At 32.3% G+C, this 25,680-nt stretch overlaps 7 protein-coding genes across 7 annotated transcripts; 5 read left to right on the top strand and 2 right to left on the bottom strand.

Moving 5' to 3' along the window:
- Window positions 1-3,279: 3,279 nt before the first annotated feature.
- Window positions 3,280-4,891, top strand: LOC128388388 (pre-mRNA-splicing factor SLU7-like). The gene has a single exon (XM_053347772.1). The coding sequence runs from the start codon at window positions 3,355-3,357 to the stop codon at window positions 4,639-4,641; it is 1,287 nt and encodes a 428-aa protein (XP_053203747.1). The 5' UTR covers window positions 3,280-3,354; the 3' UTR covers window positions 4,642-4,891.
- Window positions 4,892-5,315: 424 nt separating this feature from the next.
- LOC128388389 (alcohol dehydrogenase class-3-like) lies at window positions 5,316-7,643 on the top strand. The gene is given in 4 exon segments (XM_053347773.1): window positions 5,316-5,817; window positions 5,939-6,137; window positions 6,552-6,623; window positions 6,626-7,643. Coding segments are annotated over 4 exon segments (1,137 nt in total). The 5' UTR covers window positions 5,316-5,796; the 3' UTR covers window positions 7,471-7,643.
- Window positions 7,644-7,780: 137 nt separating this feature from the next.
- Window positions 7,781-16,233, bottom strand: LOC128388383 (pecanex-like protein 1). The gene is made up of 6 exons (XM_053347768.1): window positions 14,470-16,233; window positions 14,016-14,376; window positions 12,310-13,855; window positions 10,556-12,227; window positions 10,058-10,493; window positions 7,781-9,033 (listed from the first exon to the last, which is right to left on the bottom strand). The coding sequence occupies exons 1-6, from the start codon at window positions 15,322-15,324 to the stop codon at window positions 8,267-8,269; spliced, it is 5,637 nt and encodes a 1,878-aa protein (XP_053203743.1). The 5' UTR covers window positions 15,325-16,233; the 3' UTR covers window positions 7,781-8,266.
- Window positions 16,234-16,327: 94 nt separating this feature from the next.
- On the top strand, window positions 16,328-17,430 carry LOC128388391 (nucleoside diphosphate kinase 6-like). Its single transcript, XM_053347775.1, has 4 exons — window positions 16,328-16,525; window positions 16,629-16,731; window positions 16,796-16,919; window positions 17,007-17,430. The coding sequence occupies exons 1-4, from the start codon at window positions 16,442-16,444 to the stop codon at window positions 17,257-17,259; spliced, it is 564 nt and encodes a 187-aa protein (XP_053203750.1). The 5' UTR covers window positions 16,328-16,441; the 3' UTR covers window positions 17,260-17,430.
- Window positions 17,431-17,551: 121 nt separating this feature from the next.
- On the top strand, window positions 17,552-20,098 carry LOC128388387 (homeobox protein Meis3-like). The gene is made up of 5 exons (XM_053347771.1): window positions 17,552-18,218; window positions 18,326-18,489; window positions 18,602-18,854; window positions 18,947-19,257; window positions 19,344-20,098. The coding sequence occupies exons 1-5, from the start codon at window positions 17,906-17,908 to the stop codon at window positions 19,701-19,703; spliced, it is 1,401 nt and encodes a 466-aa protein (XP_053203746.1). The 5' UTR covers window positions 17,552-17,905; the 3' UTR covers window positions 19,704-20,098.
- Window positions 20,099-20,103: 5 nt separating this feature from the next.
- On the bottom strand, window positions 20,104-22,552 carry LOC128388390 (uncharacterized). The gene is made up of 5 exons (XM_053347774.1): window positions 22,066-22,552; window positions 21,670-21,853; window positions 20,820-21,239; window positions 20,646-20,749; window positions 20,104-20,575 (listed from the first exon to the last, which is right to left on the bottom strand). The coding sequence occupies exons 2-5, from the start codon at window positions 21,674-21,676 to the stop codon at window positions 20,237-20,239; spliced, it is 870 nt and encodes a 289-aa protein (XP_053203749.1). The 5' UTR covers window positions 21,677-21,853; window positions 22,066-22,552; the 3' UTR covers window positions 20,104-20,236.
- A 79-nt stretch (window positions 22,553-22,631) lies between these two features.
- LOC128388385 (poly(A) RNA polymerase, mitochondrial-like) lies at window positions 22,632-24,557 on the top strand. Its single transcript, XM_053347770.1, has one exon. It carries the CDS (start codon window positions 22,958-22,960, stop codon window positions 24,539-24,541), a length of 1,584 nt encoding a protein of 527 aa, XP_053203745.1. The 5' UTR covers window positions 22,632-22,957; the 3' UTR covers window positions 24,542-24,557.
- The last annotated feature ends 1,123 nt before the right edge of the window (window positions 24,558-25,680 follow it).

Below are 25,680 nucleotides of genomic sequence, written 5' to 3'. Positions count from 1 at the left end.
TGAATTGTTTCATAATTGTAAGTCAATTGTTGATTATTCCATAGGAATTGGTCAATACAATCGTATTGACCATTGATGAGAGATAATTATCGACACCATCATTTATTTTCGTTAATTGCTGGAAAGAAGTAAACAATTAGCATGACTAAATCATTTGATTTCCTTATTATTACAATCCTTTTTGATTGATTAACTTAATTAATATAACCTGGATGTTGATTAATATACATGATACGGATAAGATATTTGGCAAATCATTGGTCATGATTGAAGTTTAATTTTTTGGTTATTACAAACGGTGAATAAATCATAAACAATTTAGTGTCTAGTTAATTGTTGTACAATTAGTAAATTAACTGCAAGTATTAAATTAGTAAAATACAAAAATAATCATCCAATAATCAAATGAGGTACAATTAAAGTTGTTAATGTAATTGATTGGAAAGATCTACAATTAACTAACTGTGCTGATAATAAATCACCAATTGTATTCAAATTAAAATAATGAAAATATAAATTATTTTTAACTTGATTGAGTTGTTTACAAATTGTTTTAAATCAATTGAATTCATGATACAATTTTTGATGATAATGTTAAAATTTTCAAATGATTTTGATAGATTGAAAATCAAATTGTTTAGATTAATTGTAAATTGGCAGATTAATCAACTGTTTTATGATGAATTGTAAACAATTCTTAATAATAATAATAATCTTTTGGCCTAAATCAATGAGGAAATGAGGTGTTCATTAAATAGAGATGATTAAAATTTGTTATTAATTTAGTAGATATTGATTACCATTTTTGTATTGATTAAATTGGTAAGCAAATATCACAAACACCAGTTGATTTAATTGTTATTGATGAGATTTCTTGTAAATAATAATCAATGATCATTTCTTTATATCAACTTTTACACTTTCACGTAATAACGATGGACTTAATTGCTTGAAAAACTGACCCATTTTATATTCAGGTTACATTAAATTTTGAAAACTGTAAGAAATTAAGATATAAGAGAAAGAGAAAGTAATTAATAATTAGTGAGAAAGATAAACAATGGATCAATTATTAATCAATCAACTAAGTTTAACCTTCCTGGTTTGATGAACAGGAAAGACTAAACTTGAACTTACCTGAATTACAATTGAACTTCAGATTTGACGGAAAAGATTAACATCTTTAATTGTAGATAAATTGTTGATAATGATAAAGGCAAACCAATAGTTAAACAACATAATGTGACCATTAGTTGGGTGATGATGTTAACAATTGAGAGAAAAAAAAATCATCCGAATGTCCAATAGAAAGAAAACAATTTACCTATCAGGTAATTGTTAATACAATTGAAACAATCAAATAAATCTTTTTCCTGGATGAATCGATAATTAATCAGCAACAATTAATAAATAATCTTTTCCATTCCCTGTTAATCTTTTCCTTTTCAGTCCAGTTATTAATGATGATTAAATAGTAGTTAATTACATAAACATCTCAAATCATGATTATCTCATATTTAAGGTATATATAATTGTTTCAACTTAACTGGTTAATTGTTCACATCATTCACATATCAGGTTATCCAAAATAAAATTTGATAGAGATCGAGGGTAACACCTTAAGGGCCTTAATGATGGCGATGATTACAGATGACCAGTAGTAGTAATTGAAGAAATGAAATGTCGTTACATTAATCATTACATCTTAATGAAAACGATTTCATCTCAATTCTTTAAATTAAATACCAACCAACTGACCAAATGGAATAAAACAAAAATAAATAAACATTTACCTTTAAGTACATAAAAGATTAACAATTAACCAAAATTAAAAGAAAAAAAAGAGAATAGAAAACAGAATAACAAATATCCCACCAAGAGAAAAAGGGGTTTACTTTTCCTTCTTTGTTGGTCTATTTCTAATTAAAGAACATTTTCAATTTGATTAAATGATTGATGGCGAATTAATGAAGAGAAGATAAAAAAATACTAATTAATATTCTAATTGCTAGAAAAGAATAAGAAAATTAATTAATTCTAATGAGAGAGAAAAGAAAACAAAGAAGGAGAAAAATCAACTTCCCTCTCTTTTTCCCTATGGATACAAATCGAAACGATAATAGATAATCAGGTAATCGATATCTGATTTTTTCTTCAACAATCAACAATTGAACAAGTAACTGTTGACCCACCCAAGGCTGGTGAAGTTCGGGTCAAAATTGTTTCCTCCGGAGTTTGTCACACTGATTATTATACTCTATCTGGATTAGATCCTGAAGGAAAATTTCCCTGTATCATGGGGCACGAGGGAGCAGGTAATTCTATTCATTTTTCCATCAACAAGTTAACCTTGTTTTCTTTTACCTATCACCTTACTTAACCTTATGTACTTCCTTTCTCAAGGTGCTTAATTACGATCAAGTTTTATGTTATTTCATCATTTCTGGTTAACTGACATGACAATCAACTTTTCGTTTACTTTTTTGTTCGTATCGAAATCTTAATTTCAATTTATCTGATTGATTAAGATTATGAGATTAATTGTTTATCCATTCAAACCAATTTCGGTCGAGAACGATGATGTAGATGAGTTGATGATGTCGGTGAAGGTGATGATGAGGATGAAGAAGAAGATGAAGTCACTGCAGTCACCGTTGAGGGTGAAGATGAAGGTGATGATGTTGTCGATGATGAGGATGACGAAAAAATTTAAAATTTTTTTCTAAAAAATTTCTTCTTAAAAACTGAGAAAATTAACAAAGACAAAAGGATTAAACCAAAGATTAACTATTTACTTAAAAGCTTTATTGTGATGAAGATGAGGGACAATCAGTTTAACTTTTCCCAGAGAATTTGATTAGTTACTTTTGGTTCTAAGCGGTGGCGCTTGATGGTTGTTCTCTTTTCGTCTTTGTTTTTGTTTACATTTTTCTCTCGTTGATTTTTTTAGGAACAGCCTATTCGACCAGAAATCTCTGGTCATATAGTCCCCGAGCCTAAATAACCAGAGAGAAAAGTTTAATCAGTTTTCAACTCTAATTAGTGAATTCTTATTTAATTAATGAAAAGTGATCAATTAAATAGTAAAAAAAGAAATACTAGTGAAATAATTAACAATCGTTTCAGAAAATTCAGTTTTCTTTTTCATGAGAAAATATCTCATGTGGTATCAGTGCTTCTGGATTTTGATCTCAAAATTTGCCTTTAACTGAATTAACATTGGATTCAATTCATTAAGACTTGATCCCATTTCTGGCTGTTTAGGCTTAACCATTTTTAATTTTCAATCTCACAGTTAATTATTATTTCTTTTTTTGTGTCAACAAGGATCGTTTTTTGATTTTCGGTGTCAAAATGTCGATTCAACAGAGACCAGTTTCTCAACTAATTCGAGGCTCTGATTTTCCCGAGGATGTGCCTAAAAAACGTTCACGAGAAGATTTTAAAAAGGAAAAGGAATTGGAGGAATTAAGGAAAGCGGGTACAGTTCCAGCTCTTGTCGATGAAGATGGTAAAGACATTAACCCTCACATCCCACAGTATATTTCAATCACCCCTTGGTACTATGGCTCTTCTGGACCAACATTAAAACATCAGCGACCACAAGATGAAAATAAATCCAAGATTGCTCGTGTTGATGAATGGTACCAACGAGGAACAACAAACAAAATTACAACCAATTATAGACCTGGAGCTTGTGAGAACTGTGGAGCCATGGGACATAATCGAAAATCTTGTTTCAAGAAGCCAAGGAAGATTCCAGCCAAAGTATCGGGGATTGTTACAGCTCCAGATGACGTCGAGGTAGCTAAACTTAATTTAGATTATGATGGCAAAAGAGATCGGTGGAATGGGTATCGTCCTCAGATGTACAAAGCCGTTGTTGATGAATATGAAAAACTTGAAGAGGCTAAAAAAACTCTTAAAGAAAAAGGGGATTCGGATTCTGATTCCGATGAAGAAGATAAATACGCCGATCATATTGATATGCCTGGTACAAAAGTCGATTCCAAACAAAGAATTACTGTGCGAAATCTTAGAATCAGAGAGGACACAGCCAAATACCTTCGAAATTTAGATCCTGATTCGGCTTATTATGATCCGAAAACTCGTTCCATGAGAGACAATCCTTATAAAAATACATCGAAGAATTCAACTGATCTTCCTTACGCTGGTGAAAACTATGTTCGACATTCAGCTGATGCCGTTAAAGTTGGACAAGCTCAATTATTCGCTTGGCAGGCTCGAGATAAAGGTGTCGATATTCACCTTCAGGCCGAACCAACAGCAATGGAAATAATTCGCAGAGAGCACCAAATCCAAAAGACTAAACATAAAACTTCAATAAAACAAAGAATCTTAGAGAAATATGGTGGAGAGGAATATCTACAATCACCACCGGCCGAATTGGTTTATGGACAATCAGAGAGATACGTTGAATATTCTCGAGACGGAAAACCAAAAATCGAACCACCGAAGACCATAATTAGTTCTAGATACGAGGAAGATGTTCATCCAAATAATCACAAATCCGTTTGGGGCTCTTTTTATAACGTCAAGACTCAAAAATGGGGCTACAAATGTTGTCATGTAACAATGAAAAACGCTTATTGCGTTGGATCTGCTGGAATCTCTTATTAATTCAACTTAACTGGTTAATTGTTCACATCATTCACATATCAGGTTATCCAAAATAAAATTTGATAGAGATCGAGGGTAACACCTTAAGGGCCTTAATGATGGCGATGATTACAGATGACCAGTAGTAGTAATTGAAGAAATGAAATGTCGTTACATTAATCATTACATCTTAATGAAAACGATTTCATCTCAATTCTTTAAATTAAATACCAACCAACTGACCAAATGGAATAAAACAAAAATAAATAAACATTTACCTTTAAGTACATAAAAGATTAACAATTAACCAAAATTAAAAGAAAAAAAGAGAATAGAAAGAGAATAACAAATATCCACCAAGAGAAAAAGGGTTTACTTTTCCTTCTTTGTTGATCTATTTCTAATTAAAGAACATTTTCAATTTGATTAAATGATTGATGGCGAATTAATGAAGAGAAGAACAAAAAAATACTAATTAATATTATTAATTGCTAGAAAAGAATAAGAAAATTCTAATGAGAGAGAAAAGAAAACAAAGAAGGAGAAAAATCAACTTCCCTCTCTTTCCCTATGGATACAAATCGAAACGATAATAGATAATCAGATAATCGATATCTGATTTTTTCTTCTTCAACAATCAACTTTAATTTCTCTTTCTCTTTAATTACACTATTATGTAATCAGCTTGTTCCATGTCAATCCAAGGTTAACCGGTGAGTGAATTACCTGCAACTATTGTTTGATGAGAAAATAACAGAGAAAAGAAAATAATATCTCTTTGTATCTATTCAATCAAAAAGATCCAATGGTTTGTAACTGGATCACTTTTTTTTCTCATTGTCAAGTTTACTCATTTTTGTTTTTTCTTTTTCTCTGTTGATTGTTGATTAAATTGTTTCTCCATTTGTACTCTTTACAATTTGTATTACCATCGAAACGTGAATCTCAGCCGGATTTTAGTACTTCGTGCAAAAAGACCATGAAAATAATTGATTGAGTTATTACATAAAAAGCTTTTCTCTTTTTATCCTTGAATTAGTCAAATCTTTTCTACTTTGGATTAACGTGACGTTTATTGTGGTGACTCTTTTTCTGCTTTGCTTTTCTCTTTTTTGATTAAATCATTTAATTTACTTTGGTGCTTTTAATTGTTTGTCTTAATCTAATTTATATAACATGAGTTCAACTGTTGGAAAGGTAAGAATAATATTTTTCTATTTAGAATATTTTCTCTAAATTTTGTTCTTTTCTTTTTTGTTTTCGTTAAGTAGAATTTATTTTTGTTCTTTTTTCTTTTTAATTTCTTTGTTCTCAACAGCCTATCAACTGTAAAGCTGCTGTTGCTTGGGCTGCAAATGAACCTTTGACAATTGAACAAGTAACTGTTGACCCACCCAAGGCTGGTGAAGTTCGGGTCAAAATTGTTTCCTCCGGAGTTTGTCACACTGATTATTATACTCTATCTGGATTAGATCCTGAAGGAAAATTTCCCTGTATCATGGGGCACGAGGGAGCAGGTAATTCTATTCATTTTTCCATCAACAAGTTAACCTTGTTTTCTTTTACCTATCACCTTACTTAACCTTATGTACTTCCTTTCTCAAGGTGCTTAATTACGATCAAGTTTTATGTTATTTCATCATTTCTGGTTAACTGACATGACAATCAACTTTTCGTTTACTTTTTTGTTCGTATCGAAATCTTAATTTCAATTTATCTGATTGATGATTAGTTAGTCAGATGATTAACACCATGGGGCTTAAACTTAATCTTATTGAGGAGATTTAAAGTGTACAATCAATCAATTTATTCATGATCATCTTTTTAATTGTTTTCTCAATTCAACCTCAATTCTAAAGTGAAAGTTTAATGTTTCATTATGATTATTGATTAACAACTTTTTTTTTTGGGTTTTTCTTTTCATTTTCTAGGTGTTGTTGAAAGTGTCGGCGAGGGAGTTACCAGTCTTGTTCCTGGTGATCATGTCATTCCGTGTTACACTCCCAGTGTCGAGAATGTAAATTCTGTAAAAATCCGAAAACTAATCTCTGCCAGAAAATCAGAGTCACTCAAGGCCAAGGAGTTATGCCTGATGGTACCTCTCGTTTTACCTGCAACGGTGTAACTGTTTTCCACTTTATGGGAACATCAACTTTTAGCGAATTTACTGTTCTACCTGAGATCGCCTGTGCTAAGATCAATAAAACGGCATCGTTAGAGAAAGTTGGTCTCTTAGGTTGTGGTATCCCCACCGGTTATGGAGCTGTCTTGAACACCGCTGATGTTGAACCAGGAAGCATCTGTGCAGTCTGGGGTCTCGGTGCTGTTGGTTTAGCCGTTGGTATCGGTTGTAAGGCTCGTCAAGCCTCACGTGTTATCGGAATCGATATCAACCCGAGTAAATTTGAAGCCGCTCGAGAGTTTGGTTTTACTGAATTTATCAATCCTCTTGACCACAAAGATAAAACTATTCAACAAGTACTTTTTGACCTTACAGACGGTGGACCAGATTATACATTTGAGTGTATTGGTAATATTCATACCATGAGAGCAGCTCTTGAATCGGCTCACAAAGGTTGGGGTGTCTCAGTGATCATCGGTGTTGCCGCTTCAGGTAAAGAAATAAGTACTCGACCATTTCAACTGGTAACTGGACGAACATGGAAAGGAACCGCTTTCGGAGGTTGGAAAAGCCGTGACGCTGTTCCTAAATTAGTGGAAGATTATCTTTCAGGTATTCTGAAGGTAGATGAGTTCATTACTGAAGTACTGCCACTTGAACAGATTAACGAAGCCTTTACCTTAATGAAAGAAGGAAAAGTTTTACGAGCGATGGTAAAACTAAATTAATTCTCACCTGATTTTAATTATATTTGTACCAGTTCACAATATTTTTCCAATCAAACCTGAAATTATAATTTTTCTTGAGATAATCTGTTATTATCATTGAAATTTATCACCAGAAAATCCTCCTATCGTGATAATGTGACGTTGTCATGATAAATTCACACTCAAACAATCAATTGGTTTTAAGTGCACGTTATTTTTGCCTAGCGAACTCTTTTGATTGATAGTCAATTGATCTCAATTGATTATCACTGATTAATTGGTAATAGTACCGGTGAGATAAAGATAATTAATAATAAATGAAGGTAACTAATTGTTCATCAAATCAAAGTTATCAATTTATTAATTAGCGCTTTTATTTATGGCAGGTTTGGACGTATTGTTTTGCTTTTTTGATTAACTTTGTTTTGTGTGTTTTAACATAAATTAATTTGAACAATCTACTAATTTTTTGTCTTTACAATTCCAACCAATTGTGTGGTTTAGGTGTGTAATCATTATGCTTTAATTGTAAATAATTAAGCAATCGGTGTATTTACTTTATCCAACTCATCTAATCATAATTTGTTTCTCCCTCTCAACTTGATTAACTTATAACAAAAATCTCATGAAAAGATGAAAGAAGATGAAAAATTAATATTAATCATCAACATCATTAATTTGTGTGAATGTAAATATAGAAAGAAAAGAAAGAGGAAATAATACAAACTCACAAAAATCTAATATATAAATATAGAAATTAAAAGTTGAGAGAGAAAAGAAGATGATTAAGATTATGAGAGATTAATTGTTTATCCATTCAAACCAATTCCGGTCGAGAACGATGATGTAGATGAGTTGATGATGTCGGTGAAGGTGATGATGAGGATGAAGAAGAAGATGAAGTCACTGCAGTCACCGTTGAGGGTGAAGATGAAGGTGATGATGTTGTCGATGATGAGGATGACGACAAAGGGGGAGGAGAAGATGATGATGGTAGAGATGATGAAGATGAAGATAATGATAAAGGTCCAGCAACGGTTGAAGTGATAACAGTTGTAGTTGGTGTTGTTGTTGTTGTTGTTGTTGAATTGACTGTTGTCGTAGATGAGATTGAACTAGTGTCAATTGATTGGGTTAATTGTTGATCGTTGCTAATAACCAAATCGTTATTAACAACGTTATTATTAATAATTACACTATTAACATTATTTGATTGATTAACGATAATATTATTATTACTACTTAAACTGTTATTATGACTATAATTGTTACTGTTGATACTTGAATTACCAATTGAACCTCTTGAGGTGAATGAAGTCATTTCTAAATTATCACAATCAACATTTTCTGTGGGACGGAAAGCGGTGAGATTGACCAGTGTTGATGAACTTTGTCGTCGATTAGTTGACATGGATCGGTTAATTGTATCTAAAATGGTCGCTGGTCCGGTTACATGGTGAGCCGATGCTGTTTGCGGATACAATTGATTTGGGATCGTACATGAGATACGAGTTAAAAGATGACATCGTTCAAATTCATTGAACGATCGGTCATTTAAATGTCCACTTCGATTGCTTCGACCACCTATTGTTAATAAAAAGATAACCAATAAAAAATTATTAATAAACAAAGTTAATTGTTGATCAAAAGTTTGATTGGGAAAATAATAAAGAATCGGAAATGGGATTGGCAATCAAATTATCTCTCTCTCTCTCATTATTATTAAACTACTTTGATTAAATGTCAAGATAAACAACTATTAAAACATTGAATTGATTTTGCATTTTCAATGCGAATCAAAATTGATGATGATTAAATAGATTGGGGAAAATTAAAATAGTCAAATAATATGATTAAAAATCAATCTGATTTACTTGCTCTTCCTTTTTTTTCAAACTCTAAGGTGTGGATAATCAAAGATAATTAAAAATTGATATAGTTTGCTAATAACGATTGGAATAATTTTTTGTCAATTGGATTAAATCATCAACAGTTACATGACTTAACTTTTCTGATTATTATTAAATCCAAATTAAGATTAACATTAGAAAAAATGTCTGAATATTTTGATTATGCTAAAGGCTTGAAGATTAAGTATTTTAAATTAGAAACGTTCAACTATTAGTATCGAAAGAGCAAAAATAATAAAGATCTGATTCGAACTACATTTTCGAGACGAAAAGGTTAATCGATCTCACGGTTTAAATAGCTGCCTTTCGATTTCTGATTTAGTTTTTGCGATACTTTAATCAACCCTTTTTCGAGTCATCTTTAAACTGTATCAGAGAAAAGGTTATCAACTGATTATCATGATGGTTAATTGCTTTTTGGTTATAATTTGGACAGAAAATCAAGTTGAAGAACAAGAAAAATGAACAAAAAAGTCTGTTTTTTTTGTTGAGACTCATTAATATAAACCAATTGTGATCAGCAATTAATACCTGCGGCTGTCAAAACTTGATGAATAAATAGTTAAGACTAGATTAGCACAACTGAATGACTCAATTAAGATAATTTAAATAACATCAAATGATGACTAACATGATAGTCTGATTGAAAACTGATAGTATTTGATTGGAGATCAAAGGGATTGGTAAATAAAACTGACCTCCGCGATTTCGGGAATCATAAGGATATCGCTCTTGGATAGGTCGACCCCGACAAGATGATGGAACTGAATTGAGTGGCCTCATCATCAACTCTTCTTGATTAATCTCTTCTTGACAAGCTTGTCCCGACGAACAACCTTCACGACATCGAGTCTTGAAACGATTCCAGGCCGATAAAATAGCCGATTTAAAGGTGTGAAAGCTCAATGGTTTACCAATAACTGAACAATATTGTGGATTAGTTTCACCAAATGAGGTAATTAGAGGTGATACATAAATGGGATATCCAATTGGTTGATCACAAGATGAGTTTATTATATTTCTTAGCGCTTGTTTAGCATTTTGAATTGAACCTCTTTCATTGTTACGATTTCGGAGGTAAACTAATTCTTGTTGCTGTCCAGCCCAAAGACCACGGACGCATTCACGATTAACCTAAGGAAATGAACATAAATTAGTACTTAAATATTTATTGAATAAGATGAACAATAATTTACCTTAATCACTCGAAAACTAAGATGTCTAATATTGAGCATAATGATTTTATATTGATTGGTACCATCTTCGTAAACATGGCGTAGGGCCAGAAGAGAGGATACATTGGATAGGAGAGCATTTCGCCAAATAGGATCGGCCTCATGGGAAATGACCCAATTTTGACGATAATTGGTAATTGAAGCCCATAGAACAATATTATCATCGTATTCGTCTGTGGATAGAAAGTGATCTGCGTGAAGTTTAACTGCCATTCTGACACTTGGAGCGATCACTTTTTTCAGTAAATCAATGTCTTTGAAAACCCATTCGTCACGCGGAGACGTTATCCTAAAGTCACCTTTGAACAACGAGTGTAATCCATAAAGTAAGAATTCAACTGTATTGAATGAATTATTGTGAGATGCGGTGCTCAAGGCTCGACGAGCTAAAAGCGAAAGAGCGAAACAAAGAGAGACAACGGCTTCTTTATCTTGAACATCTTCGATCACATTTTTTCGCTTGGTGAGACAATGATTGATCCAATTTAAGTAGACATGACAGAAACTGGCACGATTTATTCCTGAGGCACGGAAATCATAATCTTCATCAACGGAGAGATTAAATATTGGATCTAAATCGACAAAGTCACGATCATTTGTTAGGCCATCAATGGTTTCACGGATATCATCATTTCGCAGCCAAGTTTCCAGTTTAGAACCAATTATTGTGTAATAAATAAGAGACTTGACATAATAAGTAATCAACGCTTTTCGTAATTCAAATGGTTGAAGCATAGAGATTGCTGAATTATCCGAGATTGAGTATCCTTCGAGAACATATTTAGAATGAGTTACCTCCCAGGCCAACCAACGTTGATTAAACGCGGCATTTACTGAAAGCATTGACGGTAAATGACCAGGTTCACAGCAGCAACAACCCTCATCATCGTTGACCGGTTCACTGATTGCTTCAACTTCCCGTTGTTGACAGTAAGTTCCTCTAAATTCAAGACCACGAACTTGAAAGGTAACTAAACCATTTCCCAGTTCAATAATATGAACCAAACAATTAAGATTATCACTAGCGAGGACGAAACAATCACCTTGCGATACTTGACCCCATCTACCAAGAGCAAGATCACCAAAAAGAGAGTGTTGGAGAGATCGAGTTAAATGTTCATAAAAAATGGAATTTAAATTATTATCATCACTACCGATGATACTTCGTTCCAATTGATTGACCAGACGAGTATTTGAATAATCGATTCTTTTTGTATTGTAATCCCTTTCCCAGAATTTAACTGGCCTTACATAAGAGCAAAGGAAAATAGCACTTCCCAGAACAGGTTCTAATGGTGAAGATAAGATGGATGATAGAATGGCCTGAATGAAGAGCATCCCCGAATGAGGAACCGAAAATGGTTGAGCAAATGCATGGAAAGCTGAGCCCCACGAAATTTGCCAGGGAGCAACATAAGTGACCACAAAACGGATTTTAAGAAGAAGCTCAGTGAATTTAAGGTAAATTGTTGAGAAAACAGCATAATTAACCAGGAATGGCTCTCGAAGGTAGGAAAGGTCGTAATGAAAGGTTAACCATGTGAAGAGTAAAATGAAATGATTATGAGATGAGTCATTGTAAGTTGATCGAATTGACTTGAAAGCACAAATAACCATGAGCAGTGTTCCCGAACTGTATGAGATGAAAGAGGGAAAATGAACAATTAACAAAATGCAAAAAGAATTAAACTAAATTTGATAAGTGCGATACTTACTAAACACCATATTTATTGATTATCTCTGGGGTATCTTTGGTCAGAATGCTGAGAAAGACACAAGGATAAATTGCATTTCTCTCAATGAACCCGAGCCAACATTGGAACTTCTCAAACCACATTAATTGCGCTTCATCTTTGACCTCATATTGATCATATTCTTTAGGCTTCAAAATTGGTGAGGCAAAAAATTGCCAAGGTAACTCTTTACGGAAATGGGTGAAAATGTAATGTAACAAGAAGCCCCATGAAACGGCCAGAATTCCCAATGACATCTGAACGTAAGGTTGAAGAGTGAAGATGGTGCTGACATGAATTGCAAAGAAAATTATTGTCATCAAAATTGCAAGAATTATATCATTTTCCAAACGAATTAACAATGTTTTCTCTAATTTCCCTGGTAGTGGATCTACATATTCTTTTTCAAAGGGATCACATTCTTCTTCTTCTTCTTGTCGACCTTCGGGATCATCTGTTGAACTATTGTTTCCACTGCCTGAACATCGACGTCCGTTTATTTTAGAACGACGATTGAATGAAAGTCTATCACATATTAAATATTTACGAATCAAAGTGTAAACAACTGTTGGATCACTGGTTTGTCGACTCATGAAATATGCAAAAAAGACGAGGAGACCACAGAAAACAGAGAAAAGAACATCATAATCGTGATATGTTAGTCCAATTGCTGCTCTTCGTCGACTGGTAACTCGAAGTAAAGATGTTAAAGCAATTGCATAAAGAACTAGGACAATTACAACACTTCGAATGATACAATAACAGGCTGACGTTAGTCCCATGGTGAAAGCGGTTCCTCCGAAAATGTGAATGTCAATTTGCTCCATAAGATACATGAGAAAGGTATTAATTTGAGGTAAGAGTCCAAACGAAAAGATGATTGGAAATGAGAGGATAAACATTTTGGCTCCTTCTTCAATGGTCCGAATTACCGAAGGATCCAATAAGTTGAAATCGTAAAATTTTAACGAATAAGATAAATTGTGATCCAAATAGTAACGAGAGAGTAAAATTATTGAGCAAACAATTGAAAAATAAATTGGACGACTGTAAATGATAATACGATTATAACCATGGGCTGGTGATGCTGCATCGGGTTGGACACTTTTCAAAAGTGTATATTGAGATGAACAGATAACTAAGCAAAATATGAATAACCAGAGATCAGTGAAAAAACCTTTCTCAATAATTATCGAGCCCAAAACAGCAACCAGAACGGCTAGAAATATTGAAGAAAATAGTTCAAATAAAGTTAAACTACGATCTAGGAGAGTAAGTAAATTTAACCGATCAAAACGGATCTTAACGTATCTCCATCGCATACAAGGTGGAATCCAAAGTTTATAATATTGTTTGGGTTTTGCTGGCGAAATGAAATCATTGTATCGTATCGGGAGTCGGAATGAAAGGTTAGCGTATTCGGGACTATTAAGATTGGTTGAGAAGCTAACGTGACGTTCAGAAGCGATGACTATGTTGGGACTTGAACCAAATCGCGGGTTAATAGACATAGGGAATGAGATTGCATCTAAAAGTTGGAAGAAAAAGAGACGAAAAAAACAAATCAGTATATTTAAAGAAGGGAAAATAAACAAAATTGAGAGATGGAAAAGTATTCGGGTTAAATCAAATTAGATAAACAAAAAATTTTCATGTCTCAATCTTTTTCAAACTGTTGAAAGATTTACTTGGCTCTGTAAACATTGAATTGATACTCGGTGATCTTAAGAATTGTGTTTCCAATTGTGGAGAAAAGGTATTAGTAATTGAGCATTTTTCTCCTATTGCGAGCCGCTGGTGTTGAGTATTGTCTTTAGGACTATTTTCGGGATGAGTGTTTCCCATCACAGTTAATGAATCAGATGATTTTGAAGATTTAGATGAATCAGATGCCCATTTATCAACATTTGACCTTTTCACCGAGGAAATGCCTGAGGCTGAAGGGACAGGGTCAGAGAAATAAGGTTTGTTATCATTGGACATCAATCCTTTAGCTGTTCCGTCACTATTTTCATCGAAAATGTATGTTAACCAATTACCACATTCATCCTAGAAGAGAAAAGAGAGAGAGAGAGAGAGAGCAATTGAGAACATGATTCAGTAAGAGTAAAGAATTTAAAAAACAAATGATTGAAAACGAACCTGAAAAAAATGAACAGCACCGGAAGAATTATCATCATTACTCTTGGCTAAATGGGTTCCGGGTGTTGCTAAGATTCTGGCTAGTAAATAGCTTGGTGGTCCATCATTTGACTTAATTGAAGCTGACGATGAAGGAACCATTGCTTGACTTGTTGATGGAGATGAGGTTAGATCTCCAGTAACCCCCAAAGATTGGTAGACAACAACAGAAGCTCCTGACGTGGTTGCCCCATGATCTGAATCACTTGTTGTCCTATTCACTGATTTACCGGAGCTACGAGTATAAGAAATTGTTACTAAAGGTCTTTCCGTTGAACCTCGATTACTACGATTGGATAAACTGTGCTCATGTTGACCAGCAGTACCATTATTATGTACGAAAATATCACAAGCTTTTGAAGTGTCCGATGAAGTCTCAATGTTGAGGGTTTTACTGGTATCATCGAAGGACTGATAACATATACTACTTTTATCACCTTCTTTATCATCAATTTTATCTGCACCATCGGTGATGCCTTCTTCTTCTTCATCATCATCATTGGGGCTTGTGGCCTCTTCTTCAATAACATATTCACCTGAGTCAAAGAGGTGATGAAGATAAGCATTTACAAATTTTATCAGTGTAAACATGGAAGCGATTATGAGACAGTAGAGAGACCATATGATTACATGATCCGAGGGATAAAGATAACTTTTAACACAAAGCTCTATGGCCAAGGGAAGACATAATAACAATAACCAAATGTAAAGGTGAAAAAGGTTAGAGAAATGTGATTGCTTCTGGTCATAATACCATCCACCGGTGAGACTAGCCCAAACTCCTTGTCGTAATATGGACAATAATTGGCTTCCCATGTTAAATTATTCCTCTATGATGTGATGGCTGAAGATATGAAAAAAAAAGATCACCACTGAAATAGGAAACAATTTAGATGAGAAGAAAAGTAAAACAATAGAAGAGAAGAAGAAAAATCAAAACAAAATGATGACTAAAAGTGTTTCGTCCTTTTGTAATCGCCTTTTGCATATAATTATCACATAATCAGAACCAAGGTGAATTGTATTTCCATGAAATGATCCAAATCAATGAGATAGAAAAATTTAAGAATCAAGAAATTGGTAAATTCAGCTTATGATAGAAATCAAAATCTCCAACAGTTTCAATCATCCAATAAGTAATTTCATTATCATCCTGATTATTATAACTTTGGCTTGATATTAACACCGATGATTTTGTTTTATCATCATCAGGAAAATTGAAACAATCAACAGGAAAAAAAAGAATCCCGGCTTTCTGATGTTACAATGATAATGATTATTTTCTGTTGTTGTTGTTGACAAAGGAAAAGCTTAGATAATCAATCATTTTACCAAATTGATTAACAATTATGATATAATCACCACAGGAGAAATAGGGAGAGAACAAGTCAAGTATTACCATTAATGAACGATTAAATTGTTCAATCCAAAGGTGAAAATAAGCTGAAGAGTGTGTGAGACTACAGGAGCAGATCAATTATAAAATCATAGATGATGATGATGTTCATTACAAGAGAATAGAAAAAAAAGAGAAAAAAAATTTTCTTTTCTACAAATTGATTATCACAATGTTACGATTTATAACCTTTAACACATTAACAATTTGATGATACAAGTAATCAACTTTTCTGTAACCAAGGAAGAAAATTGAATATTAAATTTGATTACAATTAATCTGGTTGAGTGGTTAATTGTTATTAAAAAGAAACCAACTCAACATCAACAGAAATGAAAACAGTGACAGAAAAAAATAGAAAACTGATCACATGGAGCAAGAAAGAGAAAAAAGAAAGAAAAAGGGGAGGAGCTTATCCAGTGGAGATTTATGTTTACCATGTGTAAGAATCTCAAGTGTGATTGAAATTTGTTGTTGTTTTTAATTGTTTTTCTTTTTTAATTTAATTTAGTTAATTTGAATGATTGATTGGTCAAAATGGTCTCGACAATCGGTGCGAGGTTACAATTAACTCTTTGTCTAATCAAACCCGATATAACTCCGATCGCTTGTAAAACAATTGTTAGTTTTTTTCTTATGTTGATTTTTAATTTGTTGATTTGATTTAATTGTTTTGTTTTTTAACTTTTTATTTGGTTTAATTTGTGCTTTTTGATTGTTCTAGGATCTCAGAAATCTAATTTGCAGAAAAGGATTTTACTTTATTCGATCTCGATGTTGCAAATTGGATCAAGCTGATGCTGAGAGTTTCTATCATCAACATAAAGGTAAACCTCGTTGAGATTGATTCGGATCGTAATTGTTGGTGAATTAACAATTTTTGATTATTAGATAAATTTTTCTTCCATCGTTTGGTTACCTTTATGTCAAGTGGACCCATTTGGGCTCATATTTTGGCTCATCCCAATGCTATTAAACACTGGAGATCCATCATGGGACCAACAAAGGTTTACAGGTATAAAAATCTTTGTGATTAATTTTCATTCCAATTGATTGATTGTTTAAATATATTGATTTCTTTTTTATTAATAACACTTTCTAGAGCAGTTTATGAAGCACCAAATACGATCCGTGGCTTATATGGATTAACAGATACAAGAAATGCCGTTCATGGCTCCGATTCTGAAGATTCAGCTCTTGAAGAGATCGCTTTTTACTTTAAAGATTTTTCAATTGACCAGTGGAGACAAAAAGAGGAAAATTTTTTCATCAATCGATCAAAGTTAATTACATTTGATCCAATTTATTGTGTCCACGAATTGAAAGGAGAAAATAGAATGGAAAATGCTAATTAAAACATTTACTCGAAACTATTGAACAAACAACTTAAAAAGTAAATTCGACGACTGTAAATGATGATACCATTAAGAGCAATTAAATTGCTTTAAGAAAAATTTAGAAATACACTTTATAATAAGCTAAATTTGCAATAAAAAAGCGAAAATGTTAATTTTACTTACCATTAATCAATTGGAATTAAAAATTAATTAATTTCTCCGTTTGGAGAAAATGAGCTCCATCTATGAGTCGATGTTTGAGTTAATTGGAAATTCTTTTCTGTTAGATTTTTATTGTTGATGCTTCTCGATATTGTTCAGTTAATTGTTTCTCATTATTGGTTAATTATGTTAACCGGATTAACGTTTAATTTAATTGAGTTTATTTGTTGGTGAATAGATTGACTTTTGGTAGATTATCCAAGTGTTGGAATTTAGTGGAAATGATCGAATGGTTTGATGTTATTTGTTTCCTTCTCTCTGGATGATGTCCAACTTGAGTCCGATTTCCAATCAACAACATCTCAATATCATCACTTACCTTTGATAGATTTTCTCATTTGCTCTCTTATTCAATTTTTATTTTGGTTGATCGAAATTTTAATTCATCTAATTGATTTGTTGTTCGTGATTAATTTGTGTTTTTTTTCTTTAAATCGAACGTATGAATCCGCCTGATATTTCTTCGGACTGTTTGTCTGATGAAGATGAAGATGAATTTGAAAGGGAAAACAATTCACATAGAGAATTGAAAGAAACAGAGGAATATGCAAATTGTGAGGACAAATCTAGTGGAGATAATGGAGAGGATAATCAACTGATTGACAAGCCAAATAGTTCACCCAATCAGAAAGAAACCAGTGATAATCCTGCTGATGATTTACCAATTCAACACGATGAACATTTAATCAAAGATATTGCTCAGTTTGATAATTACAAAAATCAACTTTACAAGCATCCATTGTATCCACTTTTAGGTAATATTAACATTCAACTTGTGCCTTTGTTCATTCATATGAATTTAATTTCTCGTTGATTGGTCAACTAGTCAACCATTCTAATTGTCTATTTCTTACAATTGCAGCTCTATTGTTGGAGAAATGTGAAATTGCAACAGCGACATTAGGTGTTAATGATGAACCATTTGCTTCCGGAGAAACATTTAATAGTGAATTAAGAGCAGCAATAGAAAGTAAACTTGGTGATGAGGGATTAATTTTAGGTGAAAATCCTGAAGTGGATAATCTGGTCAGTTTAAAATCTTTGCTCTGTCATGTGTTTGTTTATATTCAAATTGTTTGATTGATTATATTAACAATCATTGAGATCATTTATTTTGTTTGCTTTTTCGTACTTGTAGATGATCAAAGCAATTCAAGTTCTTAGGATCCACTTACTGGAGCTGGAAAAAGTTCAAGATTTATGTAAAGACTTCTGTTTCAGATACATCAATTGCTTGCGAACTAAAATGAATTCAGAAAATCTATTACGTGGAACATCAAGTTTACATGGTTCCTTTGATAATTCTTCCTGCTCTTCGTCTTCATCAGATGAATGTTCCTCTGGTCCTTCAAATTATTCCTTCAATGATCCCAGTAACTCAGTGCCAACTGGTAATTTACCAAACGAGATAATGACAATTAGAAAATTAATCTGATAATCTTATGTTTTTTTTCTCTTTTCCATCAATTGTTACAATTAACAGATTTTCAAACAGCAATTGCACAAGATCTCACAAAAAACAAACAAACACATCAACAAAATCAATCGAAATATAAACAACAACAATCTGAAGAGAAAACCAAAGATCCAGATAAAGAGAAATCAACGGAAAATCAACCTCAAGATAATGGAGCAAATAAACCTTTAAATTTAACTTATCGAATCGACAGTGGCACCGAAGGTGACCTCAGTGATGAGGCTTCGAATGTTGCTCAAAAGCGAAACCAGAAAAGAGGAATTCTACCAAAACAAGCGACTTCGGTAATGCGATCTTGGCTATTCCAACACATTGTGGTAAGAATATCAGTTAATCATTTGTACATCAAGTGATTATCATGAAAATATCTCATTAATTTCTCTATTATTAACTAAACAATTAGCATCCATATCCAACCGAAGACGAAAAACGATCGATTGCAGCTCAAACAAATTTAACTCTTCTCCAAGTGAACAATTGGTTTATCAATGCACGAAGAAGGATCTTACAACCGATGCTCGATTCTGCAAATATAAATAACAACAGTACAAGTGAAACGAATCCAGAGATAAACAATTCAAGTAACACTGGTAATCAATCAATAAACATGAAGGAAACAAATTCGGTGAAAAAGTTAAAAACTTCCAATGGAACCAAAAGTTCACAAAAAAATTGGTCTCTTCCAATTTCCAATACAATTGACAAAGTCTCAGGATCAACTGAACAATCAACGACAACAACCTCAACACGATATTTAAGTTGAAATTGAATCAGTAATTAACCAAAATTAATTTAATTCTAATTTACCACCGATCATGTATTCTAATATATTAACCAAATCTCAAAGATGATACTCATTTAGGACTCAGAACAGTTAATTGTTAACAAAAAGAGAAACAATTAACTTGTTCAAGTGTTTGTGTTCAAATTGAAAACACAATTTTTATCTAATGTACCATTTCATTAATAGTCAACTAATCAATACTCTTCTTTGTTTTTAGTCTTAATTATTCAATTTAATCATTTATCACCATTGATATGGATGCATCACTTTAATCATCTTCTTCATCTGTACAAAGTTAAATCCCAAAAACGAAATTAAATCTTCAAACTCCATTCCAATGAATTGAAATAAAGAGAAAAAATTGAAAATTCTAACTGAATTAACTTATTGAATTGGTTTACATTTAATCATATCAAAAATAGATTCTCTGGATTAGTTGATGATACAAAAATTTGTTGAGTTGTTGATGTTTAAGAATTAGAAATATATAAATTAAAGATGAACGATGTTGGTTAATTAGGTGATTTAATTGTCGATCTCCTTTGTGTTCCGAGGATTAATTGTTCATCATCAACTATCGGTTCGTCGTTTATATCAATTGTTTGTATATTATAATCTCCTTCACCTGATTGTTGAGAAATTGTTGTTGGTGTTGATGATGGACGTGAACGAGAATTTGAATCATGATGATTAATTAAACCATGATCACGATTCATGTGATAATATTCCCTTGATTTAGGACAATCAACATTATACCACCAATCACAAACTCGATACAATTGATTGAATAAAGTTTCATTTGGACAAGTAAATGTATGATGGCGACCATTAGATTCACATAGATGCCAAACCTAAATGAACATAAGAAAAAGTTTTTTAATTAGATTGCGATGATAATCAACTGAGTGTCTTCGTACATACCTGGCAATTTGATTGAACATCAGCATAATAACCAGCATAGATTTTATTGGAACATCGAAAATCAGAAACAGAATAATTATCATCATAAATGCTCCAATTGTTTCCTAATTTTTTCAGGGAAATAATTGTCGTTAATCATCAACAATTAAGGCACTTTGAGTGGCTAATTCTTACCTGAGTTGTCAATTGTCTTGTGGAAATTACTTAAAACAAGTTCATCGTCTTCGCCATCAGTTTCTGTTACATCTTCATCTTCTAAATTCATATTATCTGAATATTTAATTTCTCCGGTTGGTATTTCATCTGGTAAATCATCAACGTAATCAAGATTGTCTTCTAATGGTTCCATTAAATTGCTTCGTTCAGAATGAAAATTATAATATTGGTGAGCTGATGATTCTGGATGATGAGTGAAGTAACTGTCCATCTCAGGTGACCAATGGTCATAATGATCAGGAGAAACTGAATGGATTAATGAATCAGTTGTAGGTGATTGTTGTAGATCTTCAGCTTTTTTGGTCAATTGATTAAGTAATTTTGAAGTTTGAGGTAAATTTAAATCACTTTTTTGATAGTCAATTAGTTGAATGGAATCTAAACAGTTGAGAATTAAAAGAATATGGAAAAAATTAAACATTGAGAAATTCATGTTGTCCAGTGTAACGATAACTTCAAAATGAAAGAAAAAGTAATTTAATCAATGAAGATGCTTTAAGGAAAATCAAAAGTTAATTGTTGATAAACTGATGAATTAAAATTTCGAGTGAAAACTAAACCAAATTGTTTGAATTGTAATTATTTTCTATTGTATTTAGTTTGTCAGGGTAACACCTAATTGTAATTAAAACCACAGGTAATTTCCGTTCAAATTAACTTACATTAATTAGAATTGAACTTTACCTTGACTTAACTTTCACTTTTTTGATTCGGTTAAAACATTCAATTGATTCAATGGTTCGTGTTAATTGGGTTGAAGATCAATTAATTTCGGACAGTTAATGATGAATGGAAAATTTTTACAAACATTTCATATTGTTGATTGTTTCGAAAATTTAAATATCACTTAATTGTTTGATAGATGGCAGAGAAAAGATGAAAGGTTGTTGAGTCTATTTTACAATGTTGATCCTTCGGCACAATTGATTTAATTTTCCGACCAACTATTTGAATTGCTATTGGTGTAAGTCGATAATCGTTTCATCATAGAACTGCAATTACATGGATAGATATTAATTACATCAAATAGAAACAAGGAAACTAATCAAACATGATTGAAGTTTTGAGATGATTGAAAAGGGAAAGATTGATTATTATCCAATGAACAACTTGACTGGATGAGCTTTTTGTTTCATCTTCTTCAATATGATTCGATTAAGAACAAATTTTGATTGTTACATGTTTATCGTGGTCAATATAATACCTTTTCTGTTTAGAATAGCGATCAATTAATTTCTTTACTTGACAAATATGATGAAGAAGTCTTTCATTTTCCATTCTATACTCGTCTATCCTTTGGCTAAGTTTGGCACATTTAATTTTGTAAGAATTATCATCATAATCGGACAGTTCAGGATTTGATTTACTCTGGTCAGTTCCAAGTTCTTGTTTTATGTTAATGTCCATTATGAGTGAATCAAAATTAGATCAGGATTTTGGCGAAACCATGAAACTCAACTTTCTCTCTTCTAGACCAAAACAGAAATCAATCTGGATGTAGAGAGAAACCGGACGGAAATACCCTTCAAATTAAAGTTCTAATTGAATAAAACCTATTTGAACAAAGGAAAAAAAGAGACACAAAGGTTAACAAATTAAAAAGAATTAATAAATCAAAACATTAATCGGACAAAAAATGTAATTCCTCAAATTAATCCATCAATTAAGAAAAAAGGTAAACATCAGATGAAAAAAGTAAACAAAATGAGAAAAGAATTTTTTCAATTTTCTATTCTCACAGACAGATGGCGCTCTCATCGCTATTCTTTTATCACTAAATTTGAATTGAGAATTTAATTTAATCATGTTGCCTAATTAGTAATTTAATGTTTCTCTCCATTAATTGTTTTATTTGACATTTCGAATAGTTTATTAATTAGAGAGCTAGTTGGCTGTATTTTCTTTGAGATAATTGAAGTCATTTATTGATGGAAAATAAAATCTCAGCTGATGTTATGTTCTCATCACGTGATAATCTACACATGGTTTACCTTTGAATGGAAAATTTTTTGTTGTTTTTTTTACAATTTAATTATCTTTTTCTTTAATTAGTTATTGTGGTTTGTTTAAATATTGGGAATTAGTTTTTTTTGTGTATGTTGAGAATGTTTCCAATCAATTGCTGGCGAATTGGTGGATGTCTTTTTTCTCGACAATTGTTTTTTTCATCTTCCATTAACAGTAAACTCAACTATTCAACAACGAAAACATCAACCATCCTTACAGATGATAAATTAACTGGCCAATTTTATCAAAGTTCATTTGATTCATTTGAAACGATGATAAAAGATGAAAATCTTTACGCTGAAAGTTGTATTTTACTTGAGGATACAACAAAAAAATTAGAGTTTATTTCTAAAGGTTTGATGGAGCAGATTTTAGACTCTCCGATTGACAAAATTTACAAATATTGTCTTAAATCTCATCGATATTGTTTAATTAAACTGAATGATTATTCAATGTTTTTCAAGAAGAATAAGAAAAATTTTCTCCATCAATCATTTCCAGTTAACTCGAGAGTATTCACCATTTTACCAAGTCAATTCATCACTGATAATTTGGAAAAGGAACCAGAAATGATACCCGATCTATTGAATAATCGTCAATCTTGGTGGAAATTGATCAATTCAACAATTCAAGAAGAAAGTGATTCATTCATAGATACATTGGCCAATAGTGTTATCCTTAATGAATTAGAAACAAAATTGAGATTTTTTCTCAACAATCAACTAAGCGAGTTGATTTGTGATGGACCTTTCAATCAACTGAGATTATCGCCTTTTGGTTCATCCGTAAATGGATTTGGTTGGAACCAAAGTGATTTAGATTTATTTTTATCACCCCAGTCATCACCTAGAATTCAAGATAATGTTTATGGTTTAAATTTAGTATCCAGTAAGACGATGGTCGGTGATAAACTGGACACACAAAGAATTTTAAACATTGTAACTGGATATTTAAAGGATTTTGTCCCCGGTGTCCAGAATGTCGCACCCATACTTATGGCTCGAGTGCCAATAATCAAATTTGCTTCGACTTCATGTGGACTGGATGGAGATTTAACATTTTTTCCTGATTCCAGGGACAGTGGAATCGACATTGCTCATGTTCTCCATGAATTTTCTCGGCTTGACATTCGAGTGATCAAGTTGGTGGTATTTACTAAATTATGGGCAATGCAACAAATTATCACTCGATCGGCTCCTGGTGTTTGGATCAACAGTTTTGGCCTGATGATGTTGGTTGTTCACTTTTTACAAATTCGATCTCCTCCTCTTTTACCACCAATCAGTCAACTTAATGTGATTTACGATCCATATCAAGCTCGCACCAGTACCAAAAAAACCAATGACCTGACCTATGATGAGACAACACCTTTCATGACCTTGTTGACTGAATTTCTCCATCACTTGGCAACCTTTGACTTCGATAATTATGGCTGCAATGTAATGGACGGATTAGTGGTCACTAAGCCAACTTCTAGTCCACTTTACATTGAAAATCCAACCCATAGGCATCTAAATGTTTGTAAAAATATTACAAAAAATGAATTAACTAAATTAATTTTGATTGCCAATGCATCTCATAGCAGTTTATGTAAAGGAAACCATGTTAGTCAATTACTGAAGCCATTTTCAAGAAAATCAATCAATGTAGAAGATTTTTTCAAAGAAGATTAAATTTCTTACAAACCGAGATGAATTCTGAAAAATTATTATGTGGAACCTCAAGTTTACATGGTTCCTCTGGTCGTTCAAATCATTCCTTCAATGATTCTAGTAGCTCAGCGTCAACTGGTAATTTATCAAACGAGATAATGACAATTAGAAAGTTGACCTGGTCAAGTGATGCTTCGAATGCTCAAAATGAAACCAGAAAAAAATGAATTCTAATTATATCCAACCGAAGACGAGAAACGATCGATTGCAGCTCAAACAAATTTAACTCTTCTCCAAGTGAACAATTGGTTTATCAATGCACGAAGAAGGATCTTACAACCGATGCTCGATTCTGCAAATATAAATAACAACAGTACAAGTGAAACGAATCCAGAGATAAACAATTCAAGTAACACTGGTAATCAATCAATAAACATGAAGGAAACAAATTCGGTGAAAAAGTTAAAAACTTCCAATGGAACCAAAAGTTCACAAAAAAATTGGTCTCTTCCAATTTCCAATACAATTGACAAAGTCTCAGGATCAACTGAATTCAAACTCTTAGTTTGGTTTATCAGTCCAATCCCAACTTATTAACACACAAAAGATGGAAATGAAGTCCAACTACAATTAGCCTGCATGGATAAATTATGAGAATTTCTGACGAAATTTTCAAAATATCAAAACAAATAAATAAATAAAAACTTCGTTTCTAGCAGTTAACTCATGAGATAGTTGGGTAAACATTTAAGGTAATCAATAGATTTACGAGATTGGTTTGGCATGAAATAAAAATTTATCAAAATATTTTCTCTATTCTTTGAATATCTTCTGAGTGAGTTCTGAGATTTTGATGAAACCAAAATCTTAATCTTTGAAATCCTATCTACATGTAAGTCATTTCTCGGCTATCATAAAGATAACATGTAGCCACTCGTATCGATTTTAAAACTTTGTAACTCGTTTACTGCAAAACGATTTAATTAAACAAGAAAATTCTTTTTTCTGAGCCTTCATGCAGTAATGGACAATCATGATTTTGATTTTCAAGAATTTAATGCGAAAACTCGTCTTAATATTAGAATTAAAGAGAAAAGTCTCAAAAATCTACTCCACAGGTTAGTACACAAATGACTAAATCTATAAGCTTATCAACCTTT

This window comes from Panonychus citri, unplaced genomic scaffold (genome assembly GCF_014898815.1).
Source record: "Panonychus citri isolate SS breed McGregor unplaced genomic scaffold, ASM1489881v1 Contig00098, whole genome shotgun sequence".
Lineage (NCBI taxonomy): Eukaryota > Metazoa > Arthropoda > Arachnida > Trombidiformes > Tetranychidae > Panonychus > Panonychus citri.
This window is presented reverse-complemented; position numbering and strand designations above follow the sequence as displayed.